The sequence below is a fragment of the Geotrypetes seraphini genome, chromosome 5 (assembly GCF_902459505.1).
Source record: "Geotrypetes seraphini chromosome 5, aGeoSer1.1, whole genome shotgun sequence".
NCBI lineage: Eukaryota > Metazoa > Chordata > Amphibia > Gymnophiona > Dermophiidae > Geotrypetes > Geotrypetes seraphini.
Genome location: NC_047088.1, coordinates 91,116,123 through 91,133,391, shown reverse-complemented (window position 1 = coordinate 91,133,391; position 17,269 = coordinate 91,116,123). Strand labels below are relative to the sequence as shown.

At 41.4% G+C, this 17,269-nt stretch overlaps 1 protein-coding gene across 4 annotated transcripts in view; it reads right to left on the bottom strand.

Annotated features, from left to right (window-relative positions):
- LOC117361545 (ecto-NOX disulfide-thiol exchanger 2-like) overlaps positions 1 to 17,269 on the bottom strand; it is a 323,082-nt gene that overhangs the window by 116,297 nt on the left and 189,516 nt on the right. For all 4 annotated transcript variants that reach the window (XM_033947012.1, XM_033947013.1, XM_033947011.1 and 1 more), the window contains exon 10: positions 12,136 to 12,320. In XM_033947012.1, coding sequence (XP_033802903.1) covers positions 12,136 to 12,320 — 185 coding nt within the window. The remainder of the gene's footprint in view (positions 1 to 12,135; positions 12,321 to 17,269) is intronic.

The following is a 17,269-nucleotide window of genomic DNA, read 5'->3' as shown; positions in this document are numbered from 1 at the left end:
ATGCGCACTTCCTAGCTGCAGCTCACGGAAAACGGATGCACGCATAGGAAGCGCGCATGCGCGGCTTACCGTTTTATTATATTAGATTGCAAGAGGACCTTGCAAGACTGGGTATCAAAATGGCAGGTGATGTTTAATGTGAGCAAGTCAAAGTGATTGATGTGGAAAAGAGGATTATCCCAGGACAAGCAGGAAGCATATTCTCACATATGTGTGACGTCAACCACAAAGCCCCAGTACAAATAGCTTTAAAAGTGTATTGCCACTTTAAGAACTTTAGAAAGTTTGCGACTGACTGCACTGCACATGTGCGAGTGCCTTCCCGTCCGACTAAGGGCACAGCTCCTTAGTTCTTAGTTTTCCGCAGAGCTAAGTCGTCGTGTTTCTGAACGTTGTTCAGTTTTTTGCCATTTGCCTTCCTGCTCATATGTTTCTTTTTTTGTTTTTGTTTATTTCTTTCTAAAATATGAAGAATAATCTTTTCTTCCAAAATTTTTTTCTCTGGGGCTTTGGCTGCCGAGACTTTCATTATTTCCTCAGCCATCATTTTGGCTGATGCGGTCTTTTTGACCATTTTTTCAGGCACTAATGGGCTATAAAAAATAAACGAAAGATTGTTCTAGATGCCTAAGTCCAAATTTTCATTCCAGCACTTTATGTTTTCAGGTCTCTTTACCTGGACCACCAGGTGAAACTTTGTGCCCGTTTTTTTGCTATCCTGCAGATATGTTCGAGAAGCTTCCACAGCAAAGATTTTTCAGGACAGTCATGGGCATCGATCACAATCAACACCAGCATTGGAAAACATCACTCCGTCTGGTAAGCCAGTCCAGAGCTTTCCAATTGGCGATGCAAGTCACTTTACATTAACTTGATGCTGACCAAGCAGCAATGCCCCCTACCAGCTTGCCTCAACCTTGAGGTGTGCATCCTGATAAGGTCACCCTCTTCAAGGCAAGCCATGGTACCAATGGTACCGGCAGATAAGCCAACAATACCAATGTTTTTCCTTCTGGAGACAGCTCAATACGCTGTTCTGAAGCGACTTGGGGACTGCATCTGACTGCTTATCCCAGTATTGATTTCCTTGTTATTGGTCCAGCCTACGTACAAAACTATCAGGTCCTACGGTATCGCAGCTGTTTTTTTTCTCTGGAGTGGCATCGATCTCACAACGAGTCCAGTTTTTTCTCGGCAATCCAATGAGCATCGTTCCTCCTCAGATACTTCGAACAGAAAACATTGCTTCTCCATGTTCTTTGAAGACAACAGCAGCTTCACCTCATACCTCTTCGGACCGGTACCGGTTTTGAAGCAAGCATCAATTTTTCTCAATGCATTTCTTCAACGCAGCCTTCCTGCCTTATTCCATTGAGGTCTTCTTTTAGTCTACAAAGTCTCCACTCAACTGTCCATTAAATATTCTTCTGTAAGACTTTTTGTTCACTATATTTATTAGGCAGTTGGGAAAAGAGTTACTACTCGTGCTAGAAGCTGATTCTGTCTACACTGCAGAATACTTGGAGGTCTTACATTGTGATCAACCTCCTTAAGATCTCCCCCGCTGTTCCTCTTTCTCAGCCTCTTCCTCAATTACTTGGACTTGGCTCCAACTGTATTATCCCTGATGGACTCACCATGAGAAGCACGTTCTGTAGACAGTCAGCTAGCATGGACGACTCTCCTCCTCACCAGTGTGTCACAGCATATCTAAAATCTCAGGAGGCATACTGATGTGCCACGGCACACAGTTTGCAATACACTGCTCTAGACTTATGAAATCTTTTTTTGAACCAATGTCTTCGACTTATCCAACTTCCTTACTTGAACAGAGGTCTTTCTCATATCTCTTACTTCTGTTCAAAGAATGAGTGATCTTCAAGAATTGCTGGTGAATTTCACCATTCATAGTGTTTCATCATGACACAGTTGTGTTTACCACCCATTTGAAATTCCTTTCAGAGATAGTTACGGAATCCTTCTACTCCATCTACCGTACTTCCAGTGTTCTCTCCTACAACTCTTTCGCTTTTCTGGAGAAACGGCTCTTCCTTCTCGTTTCAAACGAACGTAGGCTTCCTACTTACAGAAAATTCAGCCTCATAGAGCATCGCCTCAACTTTCGGACGTCATGTACCTAAGAGAATTATATATACAAGATTAACAATTTCTTTTTTTTTTTTTTTTTTAAAGAAAAGCTTTTTATTTATGGAAGAAAAATAAAGAACGCCAGCAAATACAAACAAGAATGATGGATAGTTCAGAAAAATACAACCAATAGAGAATAAGACTGCCAAGTCTCAGTCCATAACACAGGCAACAAGAAACAAATCCCCACAATAAACATAGCGTATCTGCCCCCCAGGCCAACAGATTTCAAAACTTGAAACAAAAAGGCCCAAGAGACCCTATCAAAAGCCTTTTCGGCATCAATGGACAAAAAAATCGCCTCCAGCGCCCTTCCCCGGGCCCTCTCTAGCAAATTATAAACCCGTCGAACATTATTCCCCACCTGCCGACCAACCACAAACCCCGACTGATCAGGGTGAATCAACCGAGGAATCCAACTCATCAAGAGGTCCGCCAAAATCCACGTGAAAATCTTAGTATCAATCCCCAACAAAGATATCGGACCGTCAAGGTTAACAATTTCTATCATTTTCTCTTATGCTCAAACTGGGCTCCAACTGACACTTGTGCCATAGTCTGCAAAATCTGAGCTATGGCAGCTTTTCTTGCCTTCCTACGCTCAACTCCTATTAATGAAGTATGTAAAATTGCTACTTGGTCCTCAGTTAAGATATTCACTACCGTCTGGAATTCTTTCCAGACGGGAGGGTCACTTCGGTCAAGCACTATTGAAAAATGTATTTTCTTAATGGCCACCTGTCTCTCTCCACCCACAACTCACAGGAGGTCTCCACTTCTTTCTACTACTTATGCCAGCTCTGAAGAATCAAACCCTACCTCTCAAAACCAGATCTTGCTCAGCTCCTCTATGCCTATGTGCTCTCCAGGATGGACTACTGCAATTCCATATTCAATGGAATCACCACGAAAGACCTGAAACACCTCCAGCGGGTGCAGAACTCAGCAATCCGCCTCCATGATCCCATCACACCAGCACTCTGCATAGCCCACTTGCTACCTGTCAACAAACACTGCACCTTTAAGGCTCTTGTAATGGTGCACAAAAGATTTCACCAAAAAAAACCCCCTGCCTACATAGAATCCAAGTTACAACCATATACTCCCAACTGCTCTGGTTCAGAAAGATGGCTCAGCATTCCCCCAGGAAGATCACTCAAAATGGAAATAGCAAGCAAACGCTCCTAAAGCCACTTTCTTCCACAACTAAGGAACCAATTACCTACTCAGAACAAGTCACTGGACTCATTTATGGCCTTCCGAAGAGCGATGAAAACCTTCCTCCTCTACTAAAATGTCCAGTGGACAGACTCCCTTTGTATACTTCTGTCTGTACCCCTCATGTCCTTCTTGCATTGCAAATGTCTTATTGTAACCTGTTTTGAGCTTTTGGGAGGACGGGATAAAAATCTAAATAAATAAATAAATACAATTAATTAATTAATTAAAAAAAAGTTAGGGTGCTGGTCTTTAATGGAAGGCCTATAAATGATCACCATCCTGTACTACCTAACCCCAAAAAGGCTTGCTAGAAGCCCTAATGGCAAAGCACATTTTTCTTCTTAACATCAGCTCTGTTGAACTGTCTTCCTTTGCTATTATTTGAAGAACAATCTTGCCAGAAGTTTAGGTTTGGTCTGAAGATATATATTTTTAAAATAACTTTTAATATTTATTGACTTGGGTATACTGGGGCTAGATCTCTGAGAAGAGTTATGAATTGTTGTTCTTCAGTTTGCACTGTTAGAATTTAGATATGCAATTCTTTATTTTGTATTTGGTATGATTGTACCATTCTTTCCTATTTTTTTAAAAAATAGGTTTGTTAACTTCTTTAACCTGCGTGTCAGTTAAAGACAGTCTAGGAAATGCAATTATTATTATAATAATCATGAACACTGTAAACCATTGACAGCTCCCCTAACTCTCTAATGCAGCCTCTGTATTTGTCCTGCCTTTTCTTTGGTCTGCAGAAGAAGACAACCCAAAAGTCAGCCTGTAGCTGCAGGGCAGAGAGCTGGTTTTGAATTTTTTTCTGTTACAGCACTTTTCCCAACAAAATTTGTCCCTTCCCTGGTCAGCTCAGGGCTTTACTATGGCCAGGGGTGGTGCACTGATGTACAGATCAGGCATGTCACATAACATGGAGGCTGTGTGCTTGAAGTGGCACTATCACAGTTGTATGACTTCCAGAAGTAAAGCTGACACACTGTGCAGTCATTGGGCACTGTCCCACAGTTTATACTGCTATCCAGCAAGATATAGTAGTAGAACTGAGGCCAAACCAAATTGTGACAGGTACAATTATAAAGTAGTTTCTGCCCCATGCCTTCATTAACTGCATCCACCTTACTACTCACTTGCATAAAAAAATCTGCATTAGTGATCCCTAATTCATAGCCTCATATAGTTGCAGTTGGGCCCTAACTCCATGTTCGAGCTGCAACTTCTCGGGTGTTGAGGGATGAGGAACATCTGCTTCTGGGCTGATACACCAAAGAGACAGAGATAGGTTTTCACTTCTGTTGACTGCTTCCCTTCCTGAGCCCTCATCTGACATGCAAACTAAAAAAATGCACATGGACTAGGCCATCTTGGGAGGAGCTGTGTAATTGTAACTCTGTAAGACTCCTTGGGGAGGTGAGGGACTGGGAAAGAGAGTTAAGAGACACTGGACATGTAGGGGGGAAAAGAGTGGTAGGATAAGGTGGGGAGTTTCAGACAGAGAGAGAGTGAGCACAAGGGGAATTTGAGAGATAGAGGCAGAGATAAGAAGATGGGTGGTACAATGTGAATGGGCTTGTGAGAGAGATAGTGACAAAAATTAAGCAGAAATGAGGGAGAAACAGTTTGTTGAGGATGTGATATATAAGTTCGCCTTCAGCCCATCTGGATCCAAAGTGATCCCTGCTTAAAAATTAGTGAAGAACACTGTCCTAGGGCAACTAGAGAAAATCTGAAAATCCTACTGGAGAAGGGCTGGATTGTGGGCATCTAAAGCCAACAGAATGGGGGAAGAAAGAAATATGACCTCTTCTGCTCCTCCTCTCCACCCCTAATCTGTCCCCTCACCTACTGTTCTCCTGATAAATTGCCTCATGTCCAATTAGCAGCAGCAAAATTCAGTACAGGGCCTGGAAGGCCTTGGGTACTGGCTAACTCTGCAGTGTCCTACCCTACCCTGTCCACTCACCTGGCTTCTTTTACCATGGAAACATAAGGAATGAAAAGGATGGGCTTCCAGGCACCATGAAATTTGTTAATCAGAACCACTACCGTTTGGGAAATAGGCCATGCAGGAAGACACTGGTGCCATAGTGGCAGGCCTAAACTATACATGGCAGGGAAGGCTGTAGTCCAGCATCTATCAATATTTGGCTCTGAAGGCAGCTGCCTAAATTGTTTATACTTAAATCAGGACTTGTACTGGAATCCAGCTGAGTGTCAAAAAGAAAACCCCCACACTAGATATTCCATGTGCTCTATGGGGTGAGCTAAGCAGGCACTATCCTGAAAAGCAGAAAAGTATCCCAGTTTATGTTAATTATACAATACACAAGTGCTTCTACACTATCTGCTCATTATTACCATATTTGACTGACTCTTATCCCTAAACTAAAAAGAGATTATGTACTTACACTGGTAAGCTCTTTTCCAGTAGATAAACGAGACATTCTAGACAAGTGGCTAGTGACCCCATGGCCGCGTGCCATCTGCAAAAGGAATCCAGTTTGGATTTTTCTCTGTGCCTCCTGTGTACTTCACTGGGTTCCTTAGCTCCATCTACAGTTAATATCCAAGAACCAGGAGCCACCAAACCAACGTGAAGTAGACACACCATTAAGAACATAAGAATTGCCGCTGTTGGGTCAGACCAGTGGTCCATTGCGCCCAGCAGTCCACTCATACGGCGGCCCCCAGATCAAAAATCAGTGCCCTAACTGAGACCAGCCCTACATGCGTTCGTTCTGGTTCAGCAGGAATATGTCCAATCTTGTCTTGAATCCCTGGAAGGTGTTTTCCCCTATAACAGATTCCGGAAGAGCATTCTAGTTCTCTACCACTCTCTGGGTGAAGAAGAGCTTCCTTATATTTGTATGGAAGGAGTGCCCTCTCATTATCTCTACCTTGGAGAGAGTGAACAATCTGTCTTTATCTACCCATAACAATCAAGTTCATAAACAACTGTTCTGCTCAAAGAAGTGGAACAAGAGTCTCTGGATATGTTCAGAGTAATCCAATTAAAAAGTTTATTATGTCCAAAAGATACAAAAACTCAATCATGAAAAATACAAATATTAAAATATTCTCATGGTACACTAATTGCGGTCAAGGATAGTGTGGAGAATAAATGTTGCAGCTTAGTGTCCTAATTTCCAATCACTCTCCACACTAATTGCTCAAGTCCATTCACTTGCTGTTCAACAGGACCCCTGAAGAAGGCGAAGATTTGTCAAAACACGGCCCGTGTAGAGTCACGGTTCTAATGGCTATCCCTGACAGCAATTAGCATACCATGGGAATATTTTAATATTTGTATTTATTACGATTGAGTTTTTGTATCTTTCAGACATAACAAACATTTTAATTGCATTACTCTGGTCTCTACTTTTTGTTGTTTTGCATTTATCGGTGTTGTGGAATACACGTTTCTTCTCTTGTAGTTTGTGGCTGTTCAAAGAAGTAACATGAGAACATCAACTGCAAACAGCCAGCAAAAACCTCAAAGGAGCTCAGAACTACTCTTCCATAAAAGAGAAACATATAAACAATATCCCTCCCAGCTTCCAAGGGCTGACAGTCACCCAAGAAACAACTTGGAGAAGCATAAACAGAGTGAGACAGCATGCAGTCGCAGGAAGGACAGGGTGGGAGTCTAGAAAAACTCACCTATCTACTGGAAAAGAGCTTACCAGGGTAAGTACATAATCTCTTTTTCCAGTGCAATAGGTGATACATTCTAGACAAGTGGGATGTACAAAAGCTAGGGCAGGCTTAAGGTGCCAGCCCTCAAGACCAAAGACCCAAAAGAGTCCTGTCTTGCCGCCACATCCACTCATAACATAAGGATAGCCTTACTGGGTCAGACCAATGGTCCATCAAGCCCAGTAGCCCATTCTCACGGAGGCCAATCCAGGTCACTAGTACCTGGCAAAAACCCAAAGAGTAGCAACATTCCATGCTACTGATCCAGGGCAAGCAGTGGCTTACCCAAAGTCTCTCTCAATAACTGCACTATGGACTTTTCCTCCAGGGAATCGTCCAAATCCTTCTTAAAACCAGCTTTGTTATCTGCTTTTACCAAACCTCTGGCAACGTGTTCCAGAGCTTAACTATTCTCTGAGTGAAAAAATATTTCCTCCTATTAGTTTTAAAAGTATTTCCTGTAACTTCATTGAGTGTCCCCTAGTCTTTGTAATTTTTGATGGAAAAAAATAAATCCACTTTTTATTTATTTATTTAATTTTCTATACCGTTCTCCCAGGGGAGCTTAGAACGGTTTACATGAATTTATTCACGTACTCAAGCATTTTTCAATGTCTGTCCTGGTGGGCTCACAATCTATCTTATGTACCTGGGGCAAAGGGGGGATTAAGTGACTTGCCCAGGGTCACAAGGAACAGCGTGGGTTTGAACCCCCAACCTCAGGATGCTGAGGCTGTAGCTTTAACCACTGCGCCACACTACCCCACAGTACCCGTTCTACTCCACTCAGGATTCTGTAGACTTCAATCATATCTCCCCTCAGCCATCTCTTTTCCAAGCTGAAGAGCCTTAACCTTTTTAGTCTTTCTTCATACGAGAGGAATTCCATCTATTTAATCATCTTGGTTGCTCTTCTTTGAGCCTTTTTTAGTGCTGCTATATCATTCTTGAGATAAGGAGACCAGAATTGAATGCAATACTCCAGATGAGGTCGCACCATGGAGCAATACAGGGGCATTATAACATTCTGTCTTAATAACCATTCCTTTTTTAATAATTTCTAGCTACCTATTAGCTTTTTTGGCTGCCGCCACACATTGGGCGGAAGGTTTCATCGTATTGTCTACGATAACACCCAGATCCTTTTCTTGGATGCTAACCCTCAAGGTGGACCCCAGCATCCGGTAACTGCGAGTCAGGTTATTTTTCCCAATGGGCATCACTTTGCATTTGTAGCCACCAAAATTTGATGTTAATGATCAAATAAGTCCAGCCCTTTCACTTGAAATTGGCTCAATCTCATGCTGGATAATATTAATTTACTAAACCGGCCTCAGGCCCACCACTCCACTGCCTAGCAAAAACTTCAAGCGGAAGAATTACATGGCTCTTCATCATTGGCGCAAACTTTCTTTCTATTGGTTCAAATATATTTTTAATGATTTAATTTAGGATGTATTCAATAAATAATATTCACTGGACCTTTAAATAAACTTTAAATTCAACTTTGCCATAATTAGTTTTTCACTTATCTTACGCGTGACCCAGGAGGGAATGACCCGACATGTTTCGCTGGAGCGCTTTATCAAGGGTCCCCCATGTTCACTAATGCCATCCGACTCCTAGAACTCTTAAAGAGTTTGGGCCGATGATGAAGAGCCATGTAATTCTTCCCGATGTGACAGGTTCCTTCCCGATGAGATAAAAGAACAAAATCAAAAGATAAAATTAAGATAAGTTTTTAATATAAGTTATTGACTTTTGCACATAATACTTTAAAAGTTTGATAAAAAATAAAAAAAAAACATGAAGAAAATAAGAATATAATGGAACTAGTGAAGAAGCCATAGCCATAAAGATATATTTGGCAACCATAGAAAATGTTTGGTGACCAAATGGCATATCTGAAGCCCAGATAGATTATAGTGAGGAATTAAAGAGGACAAATGTCATTGAATAGTGCATATTGATGCGAATGGCCTATCAATGTCTGACTTTTGACTGTGGGATATACCATCCTCAGAGGGGCACTCTTTGGCCTGGCTTCACTGAGTTGTATGCGCAGAATGGGAGACAGAGTAGCCAGAGTACCGCTGCCAGGAGCTCTGAAAAACATCTGAGACTAGGCAGTAGTATATGGACAAGATCACCTGCAGCCACAAAAAATAGAGTGTCCAGAACCTCTAGAGTGTCGGGTCTGGTATTAGACAGGAACTGAGGGCGATGGATCACTACAGAAATCAAAAGGTCATCCAGGTCTTTGCCAAACATTAACTGTCCCTTAAAGGGAAGGCTAGCCTAACCAAAATAGTCTTGGTAGTGTAATCACCAGCCCATTCAAATGTTTCATCAATTAGAATTTTGGTACAATCCCTTATACTAAGTCAACTTGATTACTGTAATATTGCCTATTTAGCAATTTCCCAGAAGAATATGTAGCGATTATGATTGGTGCAAAATGCGGCAGTCAGGTTAATATTTGGGCTGAAGAAATTCAATCATGTAACACCTTCCTATCGACTTCTGCACTAGTTGCCCATGGAGGCGAGGGTGAAGTTTAAGTTAGGTTGTTTTTGCTTTAAAGGTACTATTTGGGTTAGCCCCTAAATATATAACTGACCTTTTCTCTTTTTCAACCAATAGACATAAGAGAAGCTCACACTTGAATTTTTTCTCTCCACCGGCTAGAGGATGTAAATTTAAAAAACATCAACAACAACATCTTCTTTCATATCAGGCAGCATTATGGGGTAAAGATCTGGAACAATTGCTTCTGTTTACTAACACTTATGGGGAATTTAAGAGACACCTAAAAACATATCTGTTCCTGATGTACTTAGGTAGCTGATTTGTTTAATTTTATTACACAATCATTGATTTTTAGGGCTCTCAGTTACTAGTTCTTAATCTTTGTAAGTTTTACTTAATTTGTAGCATTGTTTAACTATTGTAAACCGCATAGAACTTTACGGTTCTGCGGTATATAAACTGTTATTATTATTATTATGCTGGCACCTTAGGCAACACTCACATGAGAACATATAAGTGTCAGCAACAGAAGCACCACCAGCCAAAAGAAGCTAAGGAAGAGGTTCTACAGCCTCAGTCTCCAGAGTGCGCAGCCGAGACCAACAGGTGCAAGTGACAAAGGACATTGATGAAGCAGCCTAAAGCAGCTGCATAAAAAACCTTTGGAGGACATCATCAACTCGGCAGTCCTGCATATCCATAAGCACCATGCACTGGGAAAGGAGGTGCGTATAGGTCATTTGCGCAACCAAAGAATCCAGCCTAGGCTGACCCAGCAGCTGCTGGCATTGCTGTGCCCATGGATAAAAGCAAGACATAGCCCACACTAACTTAAGAGCTGCATCCAGAGATACATACTGCTGTGAGAGTAAAATGCTCATATCAAGGTGCCAGGGAAAGGAGGAAGACTAGGAGCGCATTCCACAAAGCCAGGAGGAAAAGGAGAACAGTTAGCTGAGTGACTCAGAAATAAGGACCGGCAAAGCCGCTCCCGAGGACTCAGATGAGCCAGAATACAGTCCCTGATCTCTCATGCCTGGAAGCACTGCACTGGAGAATAAAGAGCCAGAAAGTTGGTCATCATCCAAAGGATCACTCAGATCAGAATCGGGTAGCAATGAATAGCGGCAAACTGAGAGGAATACGCGCCCATAAAAGCAATGCCGTGAAGAGATAGAACAGAGGGACTGCACAGGGAAATAACACCTGCAGCAAAACTCATTCCACAAATGTGCCATAAAGTATGAGAAGACGTATGAATCCTTGGGCATAAAGTCACCCTGAGATGACTGAAATATGTGTTTCTGAGGCTGTGGAGAGTCTGGAGCCTTGTGCACGGAACCATCAGCTGTGCAGAGCCCCAAAACAGGCCACTGCATTGGGCTAGCTGGGTGTATAGTCACCTGCTTATTTAAGGGAGAGGCTAAGCTTTGCATTGCTGCCACTCCCAGCTGCGAAATGTGACACATGGCGCAAAAATGCTCCAAAGGTGCACAATTTGTGCAATCCTGGCAAGAATTCACATTAGGAAAGGCCAAGGACTCCAACCCAACAAGGTATGAGGCAAAAAGTGCAGTTTGGAGAAGCAGGGAGCTTTTCATCCACACAAAAAAGATTGCTAAAACTCCAAGATGGCTGCCGCCACTACGAAATTTGTGCCAAAATAGCAATATTTTTCACACTTACCAAAGTAAAAAAATAGCGATTTTAGGATTTTTCAGGTGAGGGAACATACAGAAACCTTCAAAAACCCATTTTTCAGACCTCTCCCGATTCACCTCACAGGCTGTGACAGCCTTTACTCACTGTGCATAGTGTCAGAGATGTGCTGCAGCCTGCCTAAGCTCTCTCACAATAGCTGGAATCAGAGAATCACTACTTTATGCTGGGAATACCGCTGACACAGATCTTTGGGCTGACGCAGACCCCCATGCCTGACTGCACCTCCACCCTTGCAGACCGACGGATGCATACCAGAATGGGCAGAGGTGAGAAGATGTAGTGGCATTCTGCGAGAGACCACCGAGCCTTCTAAGGGCACCTAACAGCCTGCACTTGACCCCTGTTTAACAGTAGGTGAGAACTTCAGGGATGGCCCTGAGCTCCAAAGAAATCTAAGCAGGCTAGCTAACAGGTACCCACTGGGATTGGCCTGTCAGCTACAAAGTGTTTGTAATGCAGGCAGAGCTAAGTAAATACTCCGAACACAAGAATTCTGAAAGAAAGGGACTAAAAAATACCGAATAAAAAGGAGAGAGCAGAATAAGCACACACCTGCTGGCACGCGTGCAGAGGGAAAAAACTGTAGCTGGAGCTAAGGGGCCTAGTGAAATACACAGGAAGCACAGAGAAAAATCCAGACTGGATTCCTTCTGCAGATGACATGCGGCAATGGGGACACTACCCACTTGTCTAGAATGTATCATCTATTGCACTGGAAACAGTGTTAAAAACTGACCTGGGTACACATGGGCTTAATATTCCTCACTAGTGGCCTCTGAAATTTAGAAGTTGTAGTCTTGTTGTCCTTACCTGCTGCATTCCTTGTAATGCTTGTTTCAGTATATTCAGCTGTTCATCCCTAGTGATTTCTTCATCACTGAGATTCATATTCCCTTGATCCTGTTTCAGCAACTCTACTTCATTTCTGTAGGAGTCTAGCTGGCAGCGCAGGCTGTCATTTTCTTCTTTCAGAGCATCTGCTTGTGCCTGCAAAGCTAGAAACAAAAATGCTAATATGAAGGATATTATAGCAATGATATAAACCCAGTAAGATGTGAGTTACTGAAACTGGGTAATATACAGATCCTATTTGCTGTATAACACTGTGAAGCCATACTCACTGCAGTCCTGATGGTTCTTTTAAAAGCTACTTCTAGATCCAAAAGGATCAATTTCAATATCTGCACATATTAAAATGCTGTTCCAAAATAAGAACAGTTCTGATGCAAAAAGGTAGAAATAGAACTACAGTCATTCAAGAAACACAGTCAAGCAAAAATACACAGAAAGCATTCAGCAATAATTATTCCAAGGTGACTCTGGTCTCCTTTGCTTCCAAAACTTTTCCCAAAACATGCGAGTTCCTCTGCTCCTATTAGACTCTCTTTTGTACCTGATGCAACCTCTCAAGAATATCTGAAAAGACTGGTCCAGGAGCTGTCCAGGAGACAAGCTTTAAGAGACTTGGACTGTCTTTCCCTTTGGGGGAAAGGGGACCCACTTGAAAAGAACACAGCAAAGGAACAAGCTCACTATGGGTGGAAAGAGAAATCCTTTCCATTGGAAAAAATGAGACGTGGTTAAGTTTTCCAGAGAAGTCAGCACCTAAAATAACTCTCCTCAGACCTCTCTCATAATAAACCCACTCTTTCTAGAGCTCCAGCTGGCTCTTGCAAATCAACTGAGGCTCATATGAATCCTGATAATAAAAAGAAAGATGTTATACAGATTAAATGTAAAGACCTTGTTATTTACAGGAGACTTGCCAGAGTTCGTGGAAGCCATTTTGAAAGCACAGCCTGTGGATGGAGCTAAGGGGCCCAGTGAAATACACTGGAGGCACAGAGAAAAATCCAAACTGGATTCCATCTGTAGATGACATGCGGCAATGGGGACACTACCCACTTGTATAGAATGTATCATCTATTGCACTGGAAATAGTGTTAAAAACTGACCTGGGTACACATGAGCTTAATATTCCTCACTAGTGGCCTCTGAAATTTAGAAGTTGTAGTCTTGGGCAATAGCAAATGGGGATTGCTCCTGACCTGAATTCACCGCTGGACCATCAGGGCTTCAAAAGGTAGAACAGAGGGGGAACCTACCTTGGTTGGCTAAGCAATGAGGCTCTTGGGAGGGGGATTCAAGAGCAGGGAGGTGGCTGCTGTTCGAGAGGGTGGGCAGGGAGGCCTGCATTGTAATGGCTGGAAGGATGTAGAATGAGTCTCTGTAGTATCTAACTTTTCAGTTATTTGATAACCGATCAGTTGCAATAAAGTTGGATAATTGAAACACTAGTTTATATCTATGCTATTTGAATGTTCTTCTATATTATGGTACTGTTTGTATTGTACTGATATTTATCATATTTCTGTTATACAATTGTTCTTCAGGGCTATTAAATTTTTATATTTTTGATACTATTTAAGTTAGTCCTATTACTATGTTTCAATTTGCTTTTCAAGGAGTCTTTTTATGATTTTATATTTAACAGTTCTCTTGTCACCTCTCAAAGTTTACTACTGGGTGATATTAGAACAGGGCAAATACCAGAAGACTGGAGGACAGCAAATGTCATCCCGATTTTCAAAGAAGGATCAAGAGGTGATCCAGGAAACTACTGACCTGTGAGCCTCACATCAGTTCTGGGGAAGAGTATATGAAACACTTATTAAAGACAGCATTGTGCAACACCTTGGAGGATCAGCAACCTAATAAGGGCTAGTCAACCACGGCTTCAGGAAAGGGAAGTCTTGTTTGACAAATTAACTACAATTCTTTGAGAATGTGAACAAACATATGGATACTGGTGATCCAGATAGACATAGTTTACTTGGACTTCCAGAAAGCGTTTGACAAGGTCCCACATGCAAGGCTTTATGAAGAAATTACTAAGCCATGGAATAGGAGGATAAGTGCATAGATGGATCGGTAAATGGCTAGTAGAACAGAATGCAGAGGGTTAGCATAAAAGGGAAATTCTCGGACTGGGTGAAAGTGACTAGTGGAGTGCCCCAGGGCTCGGTTCTTGGGCCTATTTTGTTCAATATTTTTATAAACGATCTTGAGGAGGAAACAATATAATAAAGTTCGCCGATGATACAAAATTATGTCGGGCGGTTGGCTCTCAAAGGGACTGTGAGGAGCTTCAGAAGGATCTGAGACAGCTGGAAACATGGGCGACAAAGTGGCAGATGAATTTTAACATAAATAAATGCAAGGTGATGCATCTAGGAAAGAAGAATAAAGAACACGAGTATAGAATGTTTGGGTAACATTAGCAAAATGCGAACAAGAAAGGGATTTGGGGGTACTGATTGACAGAACCCTGAAGCCATCGGCGCAATGTGTGGCGGCGGCGAAGAGAGCAAACAGGATGTTGGGCATGATTAAGAACTGGATCACGAGTAGATCGGAAGAAGTCATAATGCCACTTTATAGAGCAATGGTCAGACCACACTTAGAATACTGTGTCCAACACTGGTCTCCTTACTTCAAGAAGGACATAACTCTGTTGGAGAAGGTGCAAAGGCGAGCCACGAAACTAGTCAAAGGAATGAAAAATTTGAGCTACGAAGAACGCCTCAGGAAACTGGGACTGTTCACGCTCGAGAGGAGAAGACTGAGAGGCGATTTGATAGAGACTTTTAAAATATTAAAAGGATTTGATAAAATAGACCAGAAGCAGGCATTACTAACATTTTCAGATGTGACACGGACAAGAGGTCACAGCCTGAAACTGGTGGCAGCAGGTTCAGGATAAATGCCAGGAAGTTTTGTTTCTCACAACGAGTGTTGGGCGCTTGGAATTCTCTTCCTGAGGATGTTGTGGTGGAGACTACTCTTCGGGGTTTCAAGCACAAGTTGGATATACACCTTCTTGCAAATCATATTGAGGGATACGGTAATTTCAGGTTTTCATAATAGAGAACCTAAATGGGCCGCCGCGTGAGCGGATCGCTGGACTTGATGGACCTCAATCTGATCCGGTGAAGGCATTTCTTATGTTCTTATGTTCCACTTGGAACTGGAGAATAATCAACGAGTGGTGGGCGCTTGGAATTCTCTTCCTGAGGATGTTGTGGCGGAGACTACTCTTCGGGGTTTCAAGCACAAGTTGGATATACACCTTCTTGCAAATCATATTGAGGGATACGGTAATTTCAGGTTTTCATAATAGAGAACCTAAATGGGCCGCCGCATGAGCGGATCGCCGGACTTGATGGACCTCGATCTGATCCGGTGAAGGCATTTCTTATGTTCTTATGTTCCACTTGGAACTGGAGAATAATCAAGAAGTGAATGATTTTCAAGCTTATAATAATAATAATAACAACTTTATTTTTCTATACCACCATAGTCAAACTGACTTCTAGGCGGTTCACACAGAAAGAAGGCTGGACAATCAGCGAATTACAAAATGCAAGAAGGATGTTACATAATAAATTGGAGAAGCATGGGGAAAGAATACATGAGAGAAGAAAGATGTTACATAATACATTGGGGTTATAAGGGGAAAGAATACCTGAGAGAGGTCATATGATTAAGCAAAGAATTTGTCAAATAGAGCGGGTTTTCTGACCTCCTTAGATTATTTGTTACCACCATTTTCTAAATCCCATATAGGTGGCTATCATTTAGATTTAGTTTCGCTTACTACCAAATCTGAAATTACAACAAAAATTAAATTGAAAAATGGCAGATGGAAATCCACTTCTTGGTCAGATCATTTTATCTATTCTTTTAATTTGAACTGGGCTAAAAATTTTATTCTTAAGCCTAAATCAAAAAAACAAGAATTTTTAACAAGAAAGAGAATTGAAGCAACTGAATTTTGGAAGAATGTAGACCTCACTGCGATGGAGAATGTTAATAAATTTCCATCACAATGGAAAATTGTATAAAATTCCGTCTTCCGTCTTAGATGAAATTGTCCCTAAACATACCATAAAAAGACGTGCAGATGATGGAAATAAATGGTGTATGATGCTGAATTGCTAGAACTGAAACGGAAACTTAGACAACTTGAAAGAAAATGGTCAAAAACCAAATAAATTAATTATAAGGAAATATGGCGAAAGGAGGTAGGAAATTATAAATTAAGAATTAAAGAGAAACGAAAGGCCTATTACTCAAATCAGGTTGGAACCACTAATATCAACACCAAAAAATTATTTAACTTGATTAATAAGGTTTTTGATACGACAAAAAACTTGCAACTATCCCAAATCCCATTACCGACTGCAAACGACTTGGCAATTTTCTTTAGTTCTAAAATTACGAGTTTATGAACCTTTTGTTCTTCAGGCCCAGGAAGTATAAACAATTATTGGGAGAAGTCACCAGATGGTTCCAGCTGACCAAATCTGGTCCACTTTTGACAATTCAGATTGGATGGATTTTTCCAAATTATTTTCCAAATATTCTAAATCTTATTGCATGTTGGACTCCTGCCAGGCTAATCTTATGTCTTGTGCATCTCCAGAATTTAAAATGAAAGTACTAGAATGGATCATTGATTCACTAGACAAAGGTATTTTTCCTCAAGAAGAGGGTAACATAATTATTACACCTATTATCAAAAACAAAAAGCATTCCTCTTCTTCACCCTCAAACTATAGACCGATAGTGCCCATCCCTTTCTTTATTAAGATCATGGAGGGATTGGTGCAAATTCAATTAACAAAATATTTGGAATCTCACTAAAGTACAGAGATGGTGTAAGCTTCACTTTTGGACCATCTGAATAGCCTTTTGAGTAAGGGTAGTAATGCTTTGGTGCTTCAGTTTGATTTGAGCAGTGCGTTCGATTTAATAGATCATTGTAAACTGCTTGAATTTTTCAATTTTTTTAGGAATCCAGGGTAAAGTATTCTCATGGTTTAAAGGATTCTTGGAATCAAAACTTTATCAGGCTAAATTTAAGAATGCACTTTCAGTAATT